Source organism: Megalobrama amblycephala, linkage group LG22 (genome assembly GCF_018812025.1).
Source record: "Megalobrama amblycephala isolate DHTTF-2021 linkage group LG22, ASM1881202v1, whole genome shotgun sequence".
In the NCBI taxonomy this organism is placed as follows: domain Eukaryota; kingdom Metazoa; phylum Chordata; class Actinopteri; order Cypriniformes; family Xenocyprididae; genus Megalobrama; species Megalobrama amblycephala.
Window position 1 is genome coordinate 21,455,914 of NC_063065.1, and position 13,432 is coordinate 21,469,345.

The 13,432-nt window shown below is 38.3% G+C and overlaps 1 protein-coding gene across 1 annotated transcript in view; it reads right to left on the minus strand.

Moving 5' to 3' along the window:
* Positions 1 to 12,792, minus strand: part of jph1a (junctophilin 1a) — a 50,736-nt gene extending 37,944 nt beyond the window's left edge. The window contains exons 1-2 of the mRNA XM_048174054.1: positions 12,130 to 12,792; positions 9,668 to 10,430 (exon numbers count right to left, since the gene is read on the minus strand). Of these exons, the coding sequence (XP_048030011.1) occupies positions 9,668 to 10,430; positions 12,130 to 12,508 (1,142 nt within the window). The 5' untranslated portion in view covers positions 12,509 to 12,792. The remainder of the gene's footprint in view (positions 1 to 9,667; positions 10,431 to 12,129) is intronic.
* Positions 12,793 to 13,432: the final 640 nt, after the last annotated feature.

The following is a 13,432-nucleotide window of genomic DNA, read 5'->3' on the forward strand; positions in this document are numbered from 1 at the left end:
CATAGTGTGTGTGTGTCAGAGTGTTTATATCTGTGTTCTTGCATGCGAGTAAGGGACAAATGTAGATGAAGTCATTGTTGCGATTGACGATAAACATTTGTGAACTCTATTGGCATGCAGGGCAGATGACAGCCAGGCAGTGATGGGCTACTGTATCAACTGTTACTGGCTTATGTATTTCTGTCCAGAGCTGATAAGTTGACTCCATCCTTGCCTTATTTAGTCAGCCAGAGTTCTGTGCTGCTGACACACCAGAGAGCATGAGAGAGAGAGAGAGAGAGAGAGAGAGAGAGAGAGCACAGGGCTGTAGGTTGACTGAACAATTAAATGCTCCTATACTCCCTCCTTTTTATGGTGAATGACTAATATCAACTGGAGCTGAGCGTGAAGAGGGTGAGAAAAGGTGGGAGGAAAAATTGAAGGGCTCTTTTACCTCTCTCATTCTCTCATTCATAATCACTAGCATAACCAGGGGCAAGGCAGTCATTATAAATGTGGGGAGGTGGGGTTTGCACATATCCATACCACATTTAGAAATTTCTGTCAATTTATATGTTCATGCTCAACTTATTGAGAGTTAATAGATATCCATGCCTTAATGTGACCCCCACAGGTTTCAAGTCGTTCCTAGGGTCATATTTCGACTGAAAAACCTAAAGAAAAAATAAGAAAACTTAATTTGTGTGTGTGGGGTGTATATATATATATATATATATATATATATATATATATATATATATATATATATATATATATATATATCAATCAGAGGTTGCGTTTGACTATGCGTTTCGCTGTCATTTTGAACAGGATCGTAAAAAAATATTTTATATTTTAATGATAAGACATTTAATAGCTTCTGATTTCATCCACATTTTCATTTTTAATTACGAACTTACAGGATAAGCAAATACGCATAGGCTATGCGTTTATTTATATTATGAAAAAAAAGTTGATCACTTTTCAGTTTTCATCTTGAACACTTGTCACGGATCGTGAGTGAATGTGATCATCTTTTCCTCTTTACTACTTTACAGAACGAAATAAACATGAATGAAAATCTAAAAAATATGTTGAAAGATACAGTAGCTTACCGAAATCTGTATCACGTCAGTTCAATCAGTGTTGCAAACATATCACGTAACATTATTCCTCAGAAAAGCCATTCGTTGACCATAAACTTATAGTCAGCAAGAAAAATAACAAAACTTAATTATGTAAGTAAGTATAAGTAACTTTATTATCATAAAATTGACTTAAACTGGCTGCAGATTTTTTCCGTCACTGCTAAAAAAAAATCCATCAATGATGGAAAATTTTCGGTTGACGCGACCTTTGAGATATAATATATATATATATATATATATATATATATATATATATATATATATATATATATATATATATATATATATATATATATATATATATATATATATATATATATATACACACACACGTCTCACCACGACTGCAGTGGTGAAGTTGCGGTTGTCATGCCTACCGTCACAGCCCTAATTTCAACCCTAATTCTCATAATCATAAAGTGATAAAAGACATTATTTATATTTAATAAATTTGTATTTATTAGGGGTGTAACAATACTGTATATCGTGTCACAATATATCGCAATACAAAAATGCAACAATATGTATCGTGGATACTAAGTGACAAAAAGTATTGTGTATAGTTCACCCAAAATGAAAATTACTGTGTGAGAAAAACTCAAATTTACAGAGTTTACTACATTAAACTACTATATAATGTTGAATATATTGTATAATAATGCAATGGGGGAATATTTGTGGGTCCCGATAATGCCAAATGTCTTATGTTACCAGTAAAAAGTGGCCTACATTATTTTTGAATTTCAATGATAGAGTGCAAGCATACTCATCTAAAATAATTCTATATTTTCAGCTTCAGAATCATGATTATTCTTATTCTGGTGTTACCATTGACCTGTGCATTGGGTTAAGCACATTGGGTTATAGTGCATTTGTCAATTTGCATGTGTTGTGGACTTTTGCAGCGCATTTGTCTATTTGCATGTGTTGTGGACTTTTGTAGCGCATTTGTTTATTTGTATGTGTTGTGGACTTTTGCAGCGCATTTGTCTATTTGCATGTGTTGTGGACTTTTGCAGCGCATTTGTTTATTTGTATGTGTTGTGGACTTTTGCAGCTCGTTTGTCTATTTGTTGTGGACTTTTGCTGCGCGTTTGTCTATTTGTGGTGGACATTTGCAGCGCGTTTGTCTATTTGCATGTGTTGTGGACTTTTGCAGCGCGTTTGTCTATTTGTTGTGGACTTTTGCAGCGCTTTTGTCTATTTGTTGTGGACTTTTGCAGCGTATTTGTTTATTTGCATGTGTTGTGGACTTTTGCAGCGTGTTTCTGTATTTGTTGTGGACTTTTGCAGCGCATTTGTTTATTTGTATGTGTTGTGGACTTTTGCAGCGTGTTTGTCTATTTGTTGTGGACTTTTGCAGCGCATTTGTCTATTTGCATGTGTTGTGGACTTTTGCAGCGCATTTGTTTATTTGTATGTGTTGTGGACTTTTGCAGCTCGTTTGTCTATTTGTTGTGGACTTTTGCTGCGCGTTTGTCTATTTGTGGTGGACGTTTGCAGCGCGTTTGTCTATTTGTGGTGGACGTTTGCAGCGCGTTTGTCTATTTGCATGTGTTGTGGACTTTTGCAGCGCGTTTGTCTATTTGTTGTGGACTTTTGCAGCGCGTTTGTCTATTTGTTGTGGACTTTTGCAGCGCGTTTGTCTATTTGTTGTGGACTTTTGCAGCGCATTTGTTTATTTGCATGTGTTGTGGACTTTTGCAGCGTGTTTCTCTATTTGTTGTGGACTTTTGCAGCGCATTTGTTTATTTGTATGTGTTGTGGACTTTTGCAGCACGTTTGTCTATTTGTTGTAGACTTTTGCAGCGCGTTTGTCTATTTGCATGTGTTGTGGACTATTGCAGCGCATTTGTTTATTTGCATGTATTGTGGACTTTTGCAGCGTGTTTCTCTATTTGTTGTAGACTTTTGCAGTGCATTTGTTTATTTGTATGTGTTGTGGACTTTTGCAGCACGTTTGTCTATTTGTTGTGGACTTTTGCAGCGCGTTTGTCTATTTGTTGTGGACTTTTGCAGCGCGTTTGTATGTGTTGTGGACTTTTGCAGCACATTTGTTTATTTGTATGTGTTGTGGACTTTTGCAGCACGTTTGTCTATTTGTTGTGGACTTTTGCAGCGCGTTTGTCTATTTGCATGTGTTGTGGACTTTTGCAGCACGTTTGTCTATTTGTTGTGGACTTTTACAGCGCGTTTGTCTATTTGCATGTGTTGTGGACTTTTGCAGCACGTTTGTCTATTTGTTGTGGACTTTTACAGCGCGTTTGTCTTTTTGCATGTGTTGTGGACTTTTGCAGCACGTTTGTCTATTTGTTGTGGACTTTTGCAGCGCGTTTGTCTATTTGCATGTGTTGTGGACTTTTGCAGCACATTTGTTTATTTGTATGTGTTGTGGACTTTTGCAGCACGTTTGTCTATTTGCATGTGTTGTGGACTTTTGCAGCACGTTTGTCTATTTGTTGTGGACTTTTGCAGCGCGTTTGTCTATTTGTATGTGTTGTGGTCTTTTGCAGCGCATTTGTTTATTTGTATGTGTTGTGGACTTTTGCAGCACGTTTGTCTATTTGTTGTGGACTTTTGCAGCGCGTTTGTCTATTTGTTGTGGACTTTTGCAGCGCGTTTGTCTATTTGCATGTGTTGTGGACTTTTGCAGCACGTTTGTCTATTTGTTGTGGACTTTTGCAGCACGTTTGTCTATTTGTTGTGGACTTTTGCAGCACATTTGTTTATTTGTATGTGTTGTGGACTTTTGCAGCACGTTTGTCTATTTGTTGTGGACTTTTGCAGCACGTTTGTCTATTTGTTGTGGACTTTTGCAGCACGTTTGTCTATTTGTTGTGGACTTTTGCAGCACATTTGTTTATTTGTATGTGTTGTGGACTTTTGCAGCACGTTTGTCTATTTGTTGTGGACTTTTACAGCGCGTTTGTCTATTTGCATGTGTTGTGGACTTTTGCAGCACGTTTGTCTATTTGTTGTGGACTTTTGCAGCGCGTTTGTCTATTTGCATGTGTTGTGGACTTTTGCAGCACGTTTGTCTATTTGTTGTGGACTTTTGCAGCGCATTTGTTTATTTGTATGTGTTGTGGACTTTTGCAGCACGTTTGTCTATTTGTTGTGAACTTTTGCAGCGCATTTGTTTATTTGTATGTGTTGTGGACTTTTGCAGCGCATTTGTCTATTTGTATGTGTTGTGGACTTTTGCAGCGCATTTGTTTATTTGTATGTGTTGTGGACTTTTGCAGCACGTTTGTCTATTTGTTGTGGACTTTTGCAGCGCGTTTGTCTATTTGTTGTGGACTTTTGCAGCGCGTTTGTCTATTTGCATGTGTTGTGGACTTTTGCAGCACGTTTGTCTATTTGTTGTGGACTTTTGCAGCACGTTTGTCTATTTGTTGTGGACTTTTGCAGCGCGTTTGTCTATTTGTTGTGGACTTTTGCAGCGCGTTTGTCTATTTGCATGTGTTGTGGACTTTTGCAGCACGTTTGTCTATTTGTTGTGAACTTTTGCAGCGCATTTGTTTATTTGTATGTGTTGTGGACTTTTGCAGCACGTTTGTCTATTTGCATGTGTTGTGGACTTTTGAAGCGCATTTGTTTATTTGTATGTGTTGTGGACTTTTGCAGCGCATTTGTTTATTTGTATGTGTTGTGGACTTTTGCAGCACGTTTGTCTATTTGTTGTGGACTTTTGCAGCACGTTTGTCTATTTGTTGTGGACTTTTGCAGCGCGTTTGTCTATTTGTATGTGTTGTGGACTTTTGCAGCACGTTTGTCTATTTGTTGTGGACTTTTGCAGCGCGTTTGTCTATTTGCATGTGTTGTGGACTTTTGCAGCACATTTGTTTATTTGTATGTGTTGTGGACTTTTGCAGCACGTTTGTCTATTTGTTGTGGACTTTTGCAGCGCGTTTGTCTATTTGCATGTGTTGTGGACTTTTGCAGCACATTTGTTTATTTGTATGTGTTGTGGACTTTTGCAGCACGTTTGTCTATTTGTTGTGGACTTTTGCAGCGCGTTTGTCTATTTGCATGTGTTGTGGACTTTTGCAGCACATTTGTTTATTTGCATGTGTTGTGGACTTTTGCAGCACATTTGTTTATTTGTATGTGTTGTGGACTTTTGCAGCACGTTTGTCTATTTGTTGTGGACTTTTACAGCGCGTTTGTCTATTTGCATGTGTTGTGGACTTTTGCAGCGCATTTGTTTATTTGTATGTGTTGTGGACTTTTGCAGCACGTTTGTCTATTTGTTGTGGACTTTTACAGCGCGTTTGTCTATTTGCATGTGTTGTGGACTTTTGCAGCGCATGTGTTGTCAAACTGATGAAGGTGTTCTTTATTTGTTGGTGTTTTTTCTATTTGCATGTGTTTTCTTCATTTGCAAGCGCGTTGAGCTCTCTCAGCCACCGTACATTTATGTTCCCAAAAACAGGCTTAATTTTCTTCATGTGTATGTAAATTTTTATTATTTTTATTTTCTTGATTCTATGGTGAAATGTGACCTGGGCATGGCATTACAATCATTCAAATTTGTCTGTGGTTATTATTAATCAGAGTATCAGTGGATTTTTTTTTTCTTTTTTTTTGTCACTTTTTTAAGGAGTGATAATAAGGAAATGATATTCATTTGTCCATTATAAAGAGATTGATTAAACCTAATTGTAGGTCCAAACAAAAGTTAAAGATAACCCTGCCAAAGTGTGCAACCAACCAAATCTTCAACAATTTCCCTGACTAACACTGTGTCTTATCCTAAAGTGAACCTGTTATGTTCGGTAGTTGCCCTGACACTGAATCTATCACGTTTCCTTTCACAGTGAGGCCAAGTACGCAAGTTAACCTTTCACACCAACTCCTAAAACAGCAGATTCTGTTGACCACAGCAATAGCCCTGCCCTTAAGGAAGGGGGGTGGGGATTATATTTACGACCCTTTGAAGAGAATACACTCTAGTGTGGAGTGAAGATACGGAGCAGTATTACTGTATCAATCTTTAAAGCATTACTAGCCAGCCAAGATCGTAACCCTTAGCCTGCAAGCAAACTCTAGCTCAGCTGTAACTGAATGCAAGTAATGCATAGTAAAATGGCTTTACTTTAATTTCATAGCACTGATACTGACCCAGGAGCGTAAGCCCTGTAACCCTGACCCACTGGTCGCTGAGGGAGAGGTAACCACAGAACAGGCCACTCCTGAGAGGGACAAATGCCAGATACTACTCCACTAATGGTGCCCAGTATGTGCTATGTGGCTTATTCCATGTTAAAATAAACACAGAATCTGTAAATAGCCTGAAAGTGGCACTCAAACCAACTGTTAACCTGTCTGACCTCTTTGAACACTGCCAACACAAGCGCTGCCTATATTCAGCATCATGTTATTTATTTATTGATCGGCTGATCACTAACATGAGGTCAGAACATCAGAGTCATGAGGCAGCCGGAGCACATACATGAGGCAGACGTGCTCATATGCACATACCAACAATCATTTACTAATATCGGTAAAAAAAAACCATAAAAAAAAAAAAAAAAACAGATTTGGGCTGAAAAGTGTGCTTTTATTCGTAACACCTATGTTAGTGGGTAGGGGTTAAAGGGATAGTTCACCCAAAAATGAAAATTATCCCATGATTTACTCACCCTCAAGCCAACTGCGTCAACTCTGCGTCGATTTTTTTCCATACTATGCAAGTCAATAGAGTCCATCAACTGTTTGGTTATCCATATTCTTCAAAATATCTTTTGTGTTTAGCAGAAGAAAGAAATTCATACAGGTTTGGAACAACTTGAGGGTTAGTAAATGATGTTTTTTTGTAGTACAAGCCCACTAATTTGTAAACCAAGACCCTTGCCCATCCAGTGGCTTCAACATTAGAGTGGGAGCACATAAGGACAGCTTTCACTATATTAAAATACTCTAATGTTTGTTTGTGTAAGAATCACCGACTTGGATAATCCTTCATTGACACACTAATGGAACGTGGCTGCAAGTAACCTCTCTAATCCACTGGTTATGCTCATACCGTGTGTGACTGTGTATAAATTCATACATAACTTATACTGGAATTTGGTCCATTGAAGATGTTTGATTGAAGATGTTTGACAAAGCATTTGTTCGGGTGGTTAATGAACGTAACATGAGTATGTGATTTCCCCAAGACCTGTTTGGGATGCTATGAATTTGTGTGCCTTGAATAAGTAGTTTACACAACACATCCATTAAAATGTCTGTCTAGTATGGCTCTTGGCAAGGGAACAGACATCATAATGGTGTACACGAGATGCATGACCCCATAACTGCTCCCTGTGCGTTTGAGCTATGGACAAATAATAGACACCAATCCTCAAAAAGGTTGCTTGTAAAATTCAGACCCTAAAGAAGATCGAACAAAAGAAATCTGTTAAAAACACCTGAGCCTTGCTGAACATTGTTGGGGTGACTGTGAAGCAACATCTAAAAATAGCTCTATGACATATGATTAATGAATAACATCTAAATAGTTGCCCCATACACCATATGTCTGAACCATGCAGACATCACAGCTTAACAGTACAAGCAGTAACAATCTTGGGAATGTTACAGAAGCCTAGACGTGGCTGGTGCACTTGATCGCAACAGTTAAATCAACCTGTCATTATTGCACAACATGATATATTAATAATTCTTGATGTCTCTACAGTTATGATAGTCAAGTCATGTATTCTTGTTTTAATGTCTGTCATCATTTGCTCACCCTCGTGCCATTCCAAAAACATTTGACTTTCTTACAAAAGAGAAGAATGTACTGGCCATATAATGACAGTAAACGGGGATCTGAGATGTTGAGCTTCAAAATGACAAAAACACACCATTAAACTATCAGGAAAGTAGTCCATACGATTCATGTGCTATATACCATTTCTTTTAAAGCCATATAGCCTAGCTTTATGTGACTAACAGACCAAAATTTGGCCGATAGTTTTCTGTTCTGAAGAAAACTTCAGAATTGAATTGACCCTCGTTTCTGAAGCAGTCCGCCGTAAAACGGCATGGCAACAACACTCTACTACAACAACTCTTCCTCTTCTCTAAAGCAGCCAAACATGGCCTCACCCCCTTTGTTGTGGGTTCCCGTGGGGCAAGGTTTATGTAAATATTTTGGTTTGTGATGTCATCATTTTATTTTCATTATATTATTTATGAAAATAATTATTTTATTTTAGTATTTATTAATATTTTGAATATGCTTTTTTATATTAGTTTTCATTTTAGTTTTATTTTATTTATTTTAAGTTTTATTAATTTTATTTGCTTTTGTCATTTTTATTAATTTTTTTAAATATTTCTATTTCAGTTTTAGTTTTTCATGTGATATATATATATATATATATATATATATATATATATTTTTTTTTTTTTTTTTTTTTTTTTTTTTTTTTTGGATTTAAGATTTTTTTTTAATTAACAGAAACTATTTTTAATAGTTTTAGCATTAGTTAACAGTAACACTACAGTGGAGGAGAATATTAAAAGGGGACCTATTATGCCCCTTTTCACAAGATGTAATATAAATTTTCTGGTGTCCTCAGAATGTGTCTGTGAAGTTTCAGCTCAAAATACCCCACAGATCATTTAATATAGCTTGTCAAATTTGCCCCTATTTGGGTGTGAGCAACAACACGCCGTTTGTGTGTGTCCCTTTAAATGCAAATGAGCTGCTGCTCCCGGCTACTTTCCAGAAGAGGGTGGAGCTTTAACAGCTCACGCTTCAGTTGCTCTACAACAACAAAGCTGGAGAATCTCACGCAGCCAAAATGACGATTGTCAGTAACGGTGTTCAATCTTACATTGTTCAAACCGGAGTCAGACACTGATGGATAGACTCAGGAAGAAGTTTTAGAATGCATCTGGACGATTCTGAATGGTTAATGAATAAATTTATGTAGTTTCTGTGAAGTTGATTCAGCTCGTCGACTAGCATGTGCCGTCAAGGTAATCTTTTGTGCAAATCCAGCATTGAATTGACCCTCGTTTGTGAAGCAGTCCGGCGTAAAATGACGGCATGGTAACAACACTCTACAACTCTTCCTCTTCTCTAAAGCAGCCCAACATGGCCTCACCACTTTTGTTGCGTGTTCCTGTGGGGCAGGGTTTACGTAAATTTTGTGGTTTGTGATGTCACCAACCTGAGAAGATGATGTTGTTTATGCTCAAAAAGCATACATTACACACTAACTAAAGTTAAAAAAAGTTATGAAATCATAATCAAGGACCCCTTTAAATTAGGGTCTTTTTTTTCACACAAAACTATTGTATGGCTTCAGAAGACATGTAATATTGTTACTTTGTTGTCATTTTGGAGCTCAACAGCCCAGATTCCCATCCACTTTTATTACATGAAAAAAGTGGCCAGGACATTCTTCAACATATCTCCTTTCGCATTCCACTGAAGAAAGAAAGTCAAACAAGTTTAAAACAACATGAGGGTTAATAAATGATGCCAATTTTCATTTTTGGACCCAGAGAGGAGATTTTTGGCAAAGGAGGTGCCTTACCTTGAAACTGCTATTTCCACTTTCGTCCTGGCGATGGCTGCCGCCCTTCGAGCCCCCTCCACGGCCCTGTCCACTTTTTCTTTAGTTTTATGGTTTTTAAGAGGAATAAGCTGCTTCCTTATCCCACGCACCAACACGTTATTTTTATACTTCCCCTCCTCTTTGGTTCCATCTGGGAATATTGTGCATCCATATCCATGCCTCTTGTTGTTCATCCATTCCCCTTCGTACTTCAGCCCATTGGATCTCTCACTGACTCCAAACCCATTGCGCTTGTCATTCTTCCACTCGCCCATGTAGGACTCGGTGGTGGTGGCATCCACGTGGTCCTCCATGGGGGTGTACTCTTCGGTCACCTCTCCGTCTCCATAGCTGATGGTGGAGTTGGCGTCGCTGGAGCTGATGCGGCTCATGGTGGCGTCACTACGTGCAGAGCTCCGTTTGCTAGAGATGGACGTTTTGGAGTCAGATTTCCTTAGCTGGCGGAGGCTGCCGAAGAGGGACCCGCGGCGGAACAGGCCCTTCTTCTTCCCGGTGACGACTTCGGTGTCGCTGTGAAAATTCAGCACGAACCCACCACGGCTTCCAACTGGCGTGTCGGGTACCGTATCCTGCAGAACGGCGCCATTGCTTTGCACACTCCTTAGAGAGGCCAGGGAGGTGCGAAGCGGAGAGCGTATAATGGTGGCCATTCCATAAGGCACGCTCTGTCGCACACCATAGCCATGCCTCATGCCCCCCATCCACTGGCCTTGATAAGTGCCTTATTAAAAACACAAAAGAATGTTAAACTCGTGTAGATCAAGTAAATGAACAGTGCAAGAAGTTTCATACCATGGTAAAGTTGGTTTGAAACGTATTCATAATTTTAGTCTCTTAATGATAAAAAGCATGCATTTTAGGTACATTAGCATATCAAGTATCAATTAATGTTAGTTGCATGACAATTATGTTTTATGTTCATCAGAGCTTCCCTAATCTAAAATCACTGACACAATGTGCACACAATATCAGCAAGGACATTTGGAAACTAATGTGGCTCAAAAATGGAAAGCATTAGGTAAATGTTGGATGTCACATTGCGATGCCATGAAAGAGTTTAATATAAATTCTTGCTTTAATAAACAATGTTGTGCATTTATGTATATTCGTCCTTATGTCACCACCATTTTTTATTTAGTGTACTTTGAAAGCATTGTGTTTTATTTACACCCAATGGCAATGACCTGTGACCTGACAGTTGGCAAAAACATAAATAGAGTTAGGAATCTTGAATTGGTTTTTCATGCTATTCCATTAAATTTCTTAAAATTGCATTATTATGGAATTGCATCCTAATATTTAGTGTGAAATACTGAATCTACAGCACAAAAAATACAGTCTGATTCCTGAACGAATTATTCTCATCAGCCGGTTCTTATTAGTGAGCAAAAACATATATCTAATCCAGTGTGTGCACCATTCCTAATATAATGATGATGATAATATAATAATATCTAATCAATATATTCAAAGACTATCAATGTACATAATATATATATATATTTTTTTTTTTGTTTTGTTTACAGTGTCTTGATAAATGTGTATTTTTTCATTATATACATTTATTTTATTATTTTATCTTATTTTATTAATTGCTTAGCACCTTATTTTAATAGTATTTTATTATTAAGTTTGTTATAATATTGTAGATTCATTTTTCTTTCATTATTTGTTTTGTGTATAATTCTTTGCCAATATTGTCTGTAAACACAATCATGCCATTAATGTACATAAATAAATAAAATAAAAAACCATACAGTGCGACCAGTGTGTCCGAATTTCATACGAATGACTCGCATAATCCGATTCGCTTAAGTGAATCAAAAACATTCAAGACTCCCGAACAAATCATTCTCATGAGCCGGTTCTTTTTAGTGAATCAAAAACGATTATGGATCAGTCGGAGAGGTTTCTGAATTAATCTGACTCATTTACTGAACCGCAAGTTATTACTTTCGTCTTGTCCGAATCGAAAAGAAGCAACAGCTGTCACAGTGTTATGTTGCACTTATGGCTCGTGAGGCTTAAATCAGCGTTACTGACTGGTTGTTCATATGACAAATTGTAGTCAAAGACATGAGTTTTGCTGTATGTATGAATGAATGAATGAATGAATGAATGAAATACGTTATATTTTTGGTTTGTTAAGGCCTGCTATTATAACATACAGTTAAGACAAGCATTTGTGTTTTCTTTTTACAGAATTAAATTGATCCCTGATTTGTTTGATCTGTAATGATCATTTGACAACAAGCTGTTGAGAGCACTAAATCAAAAAATGTCTTCTTTTTTTGAACAATGTGTTCTTCTTCCTCAAAAGTACTAAAATAACCATTAATGTGACATTAAATAATTGCTAACAATTCGCATCCCTAAACATATAACGTTAGATGACATTTGTAAACAGCAGTGGCACTCACCACCATCCCCATAGGTTTCGACTCCATAGCCATCCTGTAGTCCATTACTCCACGTCCCATCGTATCTAGCAGGTGTATCGGTGCTCTGCCGAACCCCATAGCGACCCTTGAACCCGTGACTCCACTCCCCACGATAAAGCCATTTCCCCTTGGTCTCAACACCAAGCCCGTGGCGTTTGCCTTGCGACCAGTAGCCCTGGTATGTATTCCCGCTGGGCCAGGTGTAGACCCCGACTATCTCAAAACCGTGGGACCAGGACCCGGCGTACTCGCCTTGACCCTTGGGTCCCGTGCAGATGCCGTGTCCGTGGGCTTTCCCGTCCTCCCATCCGCCACAGAAAGTGCCTCCATCGTCGAAGTCGAACCGTCCGCCCGTCATTCAGAATGGGATGAAAATAAAAACAGTCGTAACGTTGCCGTGCGCTTCTGCTCGTCTTTTTCTTTCATTAAACCTTTTTTTTTCCCAGCCGTGTTCAGCAGCAACGATGAAACTTGGGAGAATTAATCACAATGGAGACGTTGTTGGTTGGGTTGTGAGAGTATGAATGAGGAGGCAGGTTTAGTGCATCATTACCGAAGCCGCGCACGCTGGAACCGCCGCTGCGTTTCACCGACTCCCTCCGCTCGCAGGCGCTGCGCAGAGCAGACACAACTAGACCGCGGCTCAGCAGCGAAAGACGCTGCCAATCCTCCCGCGTCATCATAGCGGCCACGCCCACTTCACCTCACTGAGTGGGCGCGTGGTTCTAGTGTTCTTTATTTTTTTTTGACTCTTTTCCGTATTTATTCGGCAAAAATAAAGCATGGAAAATGAAAAAAAAGTATCAATAACTAATTTAAAGAAATATCTAACTACAGAGAAGTTACCAATTAAATGACTTTCAGTTATACTTAAAGGGTTAGTTCACCCAAAAATGAAAATAATGTCATTAATTACTCACCCTCATGCCGTTTAACTACCGTATAACCTTCATTAATCTTCGGAACACAAATTAAGATATTTTTGTTAAGATATTTTTGCCTGCATAGCCAGCAATGACATTTCCTCTCTCAAGATCCATTAATGTATTAAAAACATATCTAATTCAGTTCATGTGAGTAGCTACAGTGGTTCAATATTAATATTATAAAGCGACAAAAATATTTTTGGTGTGCCCAAAACAAAACAACACTTATATCGTGATGGCCGATTTCAAAACGCTGCTTCAGGAAGCTTTGGAGTGTCAGTGTGTCGAATCAGCGTTTCGGAGCGCCAAAGTCACGTGATTTCAGCAGTTTGACGGTCTGACACGCGATCCGAATC